The sequence below is a fragment of the Limulus polyphemus genome, unplaced genomic scaffold, assembly GCF_000517525.1.
Source record: "Limulus polyphemus unplaced genomic scaffold, Limulus_polyphemus-2.1.2 Scaffold683, whole genome shotgun sequence".
NCBI lineage: Eukaryota > Metazoa > Arthropoda > Merostomata > Xiphosura > Limulidae > Limulus > Limulus polyphemus.
This window is the reverse complement of record NW_013666293.1, coordinates 33843-41351: the sequence shown is the minus strand read 5'-3', so window position 1 is coordinate 41351 and position 7509 is coordinate 33843. Positions and strand designations below refer to the sequence as shown.

The 7509-nt window shown below is 30.8% G+C and overlaps 1 protein-coding gene across 1 annotated transcript in view; it reads right to left on the bottom strand.

The window, feature by feature from the left end:
* LOC106459926 (xylulose kinase-like) overlaps positions 1 to 7509 on the bottom strand; it is a 32955-nt gene that overhangs the window by 16118 nt on the left and 9328 nt on the right. Inside the window, exons 7-11 of the mRNA XM_013919592.2 lie at positions 6120 to 6179; positions 5186 to 5267; positions 1562 to 1718; positions 1305 to 1420; positions 902 to 975 (exon numbers count right to left, since the gene is read on the bottom strand). Of these exons, the coding sequence (XP_013775046.1) occupies positions 902 to 975; positions 1305 to 1420; positions 1562 to 1718; positions 5186 to 5267; positions 6120 to 6179 (489 nt within the window). The remainder of the gene's footprint in view (positions 1 to 901; positions 976 to 1304; positions 1421 to 1561; positions 1719 to 5185; positions 5268 to 6119; positions 6180 to 7509) is intronic.

The following is a 7509-nucleotide window of genomic DNA, read 5'->3' as shown; positions in this document are numbered from 1 at the left end:
CAGGTGTATATATACAGGTTATGAGATGACTTCAATGCAGGGGATATAGAACTGAATTCACAACTGATTTAGCATGTCCAGATTTGAATTAGGATTCACTTGTACTTATAAGGTAGTCATATTATTTTAAATTACAACACACTATTTTTCTACATATTTTTAAACAGAGCATTCAAAATGACTGTTAATAAGCATTTAGCACTCTAACAGATATACATCCTACTTGTACCATGAATTTTTAACCATGTAAGCAACTAAATACCATTTGTAACATCAACTTTTAAATACACAAGTAACTGAATACCACTTGCAACAAGGACACACAAATAATTAAATGAATGTCATTTTAACTTATTTTATACACAAATAAATATCACTTGTTACACTAACTTTTATAAATAGATAACTGAATATCACTTGTAACATGTATTTTATAGACAACTAAATATCACTTGTTACACTAACTTTTATAAATAGGTAACTGAATATCACTTGTAACATGTATTTTATAGACAACTAAATATCACTTGTTACACTAACTTTTATAAATAGGTAACTGAATATCACTTGTAACATGTATCTAATAGACAACTAAATATCACTTGTAACATGTATTTTATAGACAACTAAATATCACTTGTTACACTAACTTTTATAAATAGGTAACTGAATATCACTTGTAACATGTATTTTATAGACAACTAAATATCACTTGTTACACTAACTTTTATAAATAGGTAACTGAATTTCACTTATAACATGTATTTAATAGACAACTAAATATCACTTGTAACATGTATTTTATAGACAACTAAATATCACTTGTAACATGCATTTTATATATAGATGTAAATTAATATCACTTGTTAACATGAGCTTTTATAAGTGCGTAAATGAATACCTCCTCTCCGTTCTTGTTAAAACGATGATCTCCATAAACAGTAGGTATAATCTCTATCAGGTCAAAATACATTCCTACAAGAAGTAATTAAAGAAAAATATTTTTTTACATAACCTTTTAAAATTAAATTGAAAAAACCTATGTTTAAAATAAACAAAACAATACTTTAAACAGTCTCCTTGGCTTCAATAAAAGTTTTATCATTATCAAGCACAGGTAATACCTTACCATACGATACATGTATAGTTTTAAAATGTATACATATATATATAGTGTGCTTTTATTTTATTAAAATAATTTTAGGAGTGGACAGTCATAACCAAGGTTAAGAAGGATTAAAGACGAACATGAAATCAATGCAAACTGAAATAGGAACAATACTTTACATACAAGTCTCTCTTACCTATGTTTCCAAAGTTGCCTCTTGGTGTACTTTCTAGTAACTCACTAAAGAGTTCCCAAGATCCATCTGCACACTCATTCCTGATTCGTTCTCTTGTAAGTGAGCCATTTTTGAAACTACATATAGTATCATAAAAAATGTCAGTTTTTTCACTTGCACATGGTACAAAAGAACAAATTTTGTACTATGAAGCAATGTTACTTACAAACAGTAACTACAAGCTTGTAATCAAGACAGCGAATACAAATTGCACCTACCATAAAAGAGCCATATAATCATCTTTCTCAACAGGGTTACACAGAATGTGACCCTCCAGATCAGGCCGAGCCTCCTTAAGCCACAGGAAAAGTGTGTCACTGGTGCCAAGACTGACTACAACATCACCTTCCTTTAAATTCATTCCTGCTAAAGAAGCTTAGGGGAACAACAAATAAAAGAAACAATCTTGATCAACATAATCACATCTTTGTACATAGCATCAAGGGTACAATTCTAAAACAAATAGGTGCCACATAATAAAAACCTAAGCAAGTTTCTTGGACTTGAAAACATGAAAAAACAAGCACAGTAAATAAAAAAAGGTACTATGAACAACTTAGGCTTGCTATTATATATGACACAAGACAATACAAAATATACACACTGAATTACTACATAGATTAGCCTTCCAGAGTGTTTGTTTGTTATTGATTTCCGTAAAGCTACACAAGGGCTATTTGCGCTAGCCGTCCCTAATTTAGCGGTGTAAGACTAGAGGGAAGGCAGCTAGTCATCACCACCCACCGGCAACTCTTGCGCTACTCTTTTACCAATGAATAGTGGGGTTGACCATCACATTATAGTGCCCCCATGGCTGAAATGGCGAGCATGTTTGGTGTGACGGGGATTTGAACCCGCGACCCGCAGATTGTGAGTCGAGTGCCCTAACCACCTGGCCATGCCGGGCCTGTTAAACAGAAACTTTATTTAGCAAATGAAACTGTCAGTTGGAATGATTACTTTTTTTTAATCTGAATAAAAAATAGGTCTGAAAGAAACAATGAAAATCATGATGTATGTTGTTTCTTGTGAAACAATAAAAATTCTTCTTTCCCATCATGATGTATGTTGTCAGGAGTAAGAAATATAATGTAAAAGTTAGTGATGTAATCTCTAATAAGGGTATAGGTATCTACAGTAGTGTTCAGGTGAACTTTCACTGAATATGTTGTAGGTGTTAATCATTTCGAGCACACATAAAGACAGGAGTGGGAGAGTAAAGTTAACTGTAAGAAACATAATAACTAGTAGAAGGAAAATTTCAAAATTAGCATAGAGACTAAAGTGGGCTCCAAATAAAATAATATAAAGTATGAATATATATATATATAAAATTAGAATGAAATAAAGAAACAAGATGAATAATTCAAAACATGCTGTATTGATATAGGATTTTCAATATTTATTTATTTGTAATGTATTACTTGAAAACGGTAAAATATGCCCATTTTTTAACAAGTCATTTTAATAGTGTATATTATACAATCATGTGTTTGAAAAACTAGTATTATACCTTAATGAAACATGTAATACATAAATAAAAAAAAACTTTTTATTTCTTTGTATGTATACAAAAACTATAAAACACCTTAAAGTAGAAATTTAAGGATAACTGCCTTCACACAACTGGCTATAGACAGTAAAAGGCAATAGAAGCTGAGACTTTGTGGGTGTAAGCACTCAGCTTCGTACCATTATTTGATTCATAATTTTTTATTTGTTTTTTTTTATTCATGACGGTTGACTAGATTGATATCAGCATTTGGATATTGTGTGATAGATAAGATATCCTCAACAAATTTGGGTGCTATTACCACAGACATTATCCATTATGACAATAAGTTGACAACCAGAACCGATAATGGTATTGTGACACACACACACAAATACATATATATATATATATATATATATATATATATATATATACACACAGATATGTATGTGTGTTTGTACAGAGAGAGAGATAGATACACACAGACATGTATGTGTGTTTATAGAGAGAGAGAGAGATAGATACACACAGACATGTATGTGTGTTTGTACAGAGAGAGAGAGATAGATACACACAGACACGTATGTGTGTTTGTACAGAGAGAGAGATAAGTTGCTTATATAAATAACATAACATAATGTCCCATCCTCTAATCTAAACTAAAATTAACATAAAATAACTAACAAAAAATTCTCAAAACCAGATCTTATAATTTATATAGCTATCAAGCTTTCTCTTAAACTTGCTTAAAGTTACTGCCTCCACAACATCCAAAGGCAACCCGTTCCAAAGGCCAACCACCCTGTTAGAAAAATAAATGTCTTAGCTGAGGATGACTTCTACCCTGCCAAAATTTATATTTGTCTCTCCTAGTCCTATCATTCTCACCATAAGTATGAAAAAAAGATGATGCATCAACTGTATTATTGAACTGGTAGGAAATCAATAGCTCCTGACAAGGCTGTAATAGCAAAATATTGGGCTAATAAAGTTACATTCTGGAGATACAGGTTGTTATTTTATTTATGTTTATAAAAATGAGCAATACTTTTTTCTTCTTTGAATGCATCATTTGGCACTAAATCATCAAGTTAATTATCTTCACAGTTTCAAATGTTAACCTTCTCACATTTGTTTTTTCATTTTATTGTCAGAATTGTCTGGGAAAGCTGTTTATTATTTCATGAAAAACAATAAATCACGTTGAGAGACCATGACTATTTCATCACACAAATAAAGTAAACAAACCAATCAAGTAACAAATAGTTTTAGCTTGAGTTCCTAAGCTCATAAAATTTTAAGTTATTTTGTTTTTGTTACTTAACCTGAACAATTTTTAATTTTCACATTTTAGTTATTTTTTGTTGAAAACTATATATAAAAAAACAAAAAAATATAGCATTTGCTTCAGGCGTTGAGATCCATTTTATATTCAAATTCTGTGATTCAGTAACCCTACTTTTTTCTCACAATGTTGGTTGTCCAAACAAATAATTCATATAGCTTTTAAGTATGCATTTTGGAACGGAAAAAATATTTCAAGCACTAGAATAGAATATCCCAAAACTATTATAATCTATTTGACTTTCTAACTAATTAGATGTAGGTGTTAGCAGCCTATTTTTGATGTTGATAATTCTGAAAGGGAGAAGTTGAAGCCAGAAGTTTCACATCACATGGAAGAGTGAAGAATGGAACTTTTTATTTATTTTTGAAATTAAAACTTAGATAATATAAAAAATTTGAGTTATAAATTAAATTCTATTGCCAAGTTTATTGTAAAAGGACATGCACACTTTTATCCTACCATACTTATAGGGTTCAAACAATTATTTTTTGTTTTTGTTTTATTGGTCTTAGTATGAATTATCTCATTTTGACTTTTGTGAATGTCAATTTCTCATTAATTAAATTGTAAGTGAGTAAAGGACCCCACTGTGTATTTAGTATGACATGTTTGTTTTGTTTTTTGAATTTTGCGCAAAGCTACACGAGGGCTATCTGCGCTAGCCGTCCACAATTTATCAGTGTAAGACTAGAGGAAAGGCAGCTAGTCATCACCACCCACCGCCAACTCTTGGGCTACTCTTTTACCAACGAATAGTGGGATTGACCGTCACATTATAACGCCCCACGGCTAAAAGGGCGAGCATGTTTGGTGTGACGGGGATTCGAACCCGCGACCCTCAGATTGCGAGTCAAGCGCCTTAACCACCTGGCCATGCCGGGCCCTTAGTATGACATTTGGTACAGTCTCGCAATTCAAGAATAGCCATGATGAACATATCTGTAAAAAATCATCATATTCTATTTTACTTCTCCAGAAGATTTAATTTAATAAACTTACCAGGATTATCTCCTGTAAATCCAACTACTTTGCATTCCTCATTGAAGCCATATCTTTCCACATAATAAGGAGAAATATTTCCCTAAAAAGACAGACTAGACACTTTTTATATGTTTTAACTAGTAAAATCATTAGGTAAATAAATTTAGCAAAAAATAAGACAATTAATTTATGCTACAGAAAAAGATTTTAGTTAATTTGCACACTTTTTTTTGTAAACAGAAGGTTTTTCCTTTCATACAGTATTAATACTTTAGATCTTTATTCAACACATACCTTCCATTAGGATCCAGACATTTTGTTATAAACATTTAGCTACTGGACATTTCATTATAACAACATTGTTACTAGGATAATATGTGATGGGTGCAATCTTGTTTCATCATTTTTTGTGACATGGCAGTTTTTGTTACAAATACTGATTTTGTGACAGGTAGTTTTTTAAATATAAAATTGGAGACTATAATAAAAAATGCTAATAGATCATAAATTGTACAATCATTTAGGGACCATTCACAAATTACATAATGCCATGGGAGTGAGAGGGTGTCTAAGCCTGTATTATGATGTGTTACAGGGGGTAGGGGATTTCATAAACAGTATTACATAAAACAAATTATGAAAATGATTTAAGACTATAAAAACATTTATTGTAATTTAACATACTTTGATTTGAATTACAGTACTTAAATTAGGTAGCGGTGAATATAATAACAAAATTCTCCAATCACAAAAACATACTTGTAACGAAACATTTTGTAATGACGTTCCAGCAACTTGGATGGCATAAGGAAATGTCCCAGACTCCTTCTGTCTCATAAAACTCATATAATATTATTCTTATTTACTAAGTCATCATACTTGGCTTATGTAAAACTGCCAAATGAAGATATATGAAAAGAGCAAAGTAACAGTTCTGATAAAAATAGCTTACCAAAACTGTATAGGATGGAACAGGTTTTCCTAACTTCTCTCTAAGGTCAGGTGCACATGCCTAAAATGAAAACAGTTATACTGAAATTTTCACTTTGAATAGTCCAATTAGTACTTGCTTGAATATAAAATTATAGCAATACTGCACATGCACCTTAAGATCTCATACACAAGTACTCAAACTCTCTTTGACATTTTGAATGCTATCAAGCTAATGATACCTATCAAAAGTTGGGATAGCCTTTAAACACTTTTTAACACATGCTTTCTAAAATTATAACCTCCTAATATTGATATTGTATCAAAATAGTTAATTTCCTATATAACATTATTTCAGATTAACTAAGCTAACATACAAACAGTGCTGCATCACCTACAGTATCTACTGCCTAACACCTGAACACTACACATGTGCAGTGGTTCTCAAACTGAAAGGTGTGGAACATATCCTAGGAATTCTTGAAGAGATTCAGGAAACATGTTAATGCAAAAATTATTTACTACAATCAATAATGAGACTATACTTAAAACAATACAGTCAGCACTCACATATTCAAACACAAAACATTTTTACTAAAGTGATGATTAAACACATGTGACATGCATAAGTTTATTTCATTTCTATCAGGTTAAATAAACACTAAATATTAAATGTCATGAAATACATATTAGAAACAACTGGGGGTAAATAACCACTGGCATATATAATACTGGATGTCTCTAAAGCTGTATATTAAGCTTATGTATTGTTGAACATTTAGAAAATCAAAAGATTAAGTCACTTATCAGTTACTTTTTGCAACAGTACTGTATACACCTTTCCATTATTCCAAGCAATTTATTAATGCTTTACATGTTCATAAGCATGTTTAGAAAATGTTGAAGCCTTAAGTGTTGTATCTGTATCGATGCAGTTGTTCAAATTAAGGGAAAAAAATAACCCGAACTCATTTTATTTATTAAGCAAACACATACTTATACACAGTAAAACCTAGTATTTTGGATATTTTTCAAGTAGTCATCAATTTATTTTATAATATAAAGCTTTGAATAATTATAACTTACCTTACAAAGTTTGAAAACCATTAGAGAATGAATAGCAATAAAATTAGAAAGACTATTCAGATACTGTAGTATTATTGTGTCAACAACAGTCTCTTCCATAATATTATTTTTATTTTTACAGTGATGGTATGATACATGTTAACTTTTTAAAACTTAGCTTTGTAAAACTGTAACTAAATTTTCAATATTTGATGATGAGGAACCCACTTTGAGACTAATTAATGGTTGGAGATGGCTTGAATGGGTAATAAAGAAAAACTTTAACATAAGTTTAACACAACAGCAAATGTACAACGTTTCGACAAGGTTTTGTCATTATCAGGTAC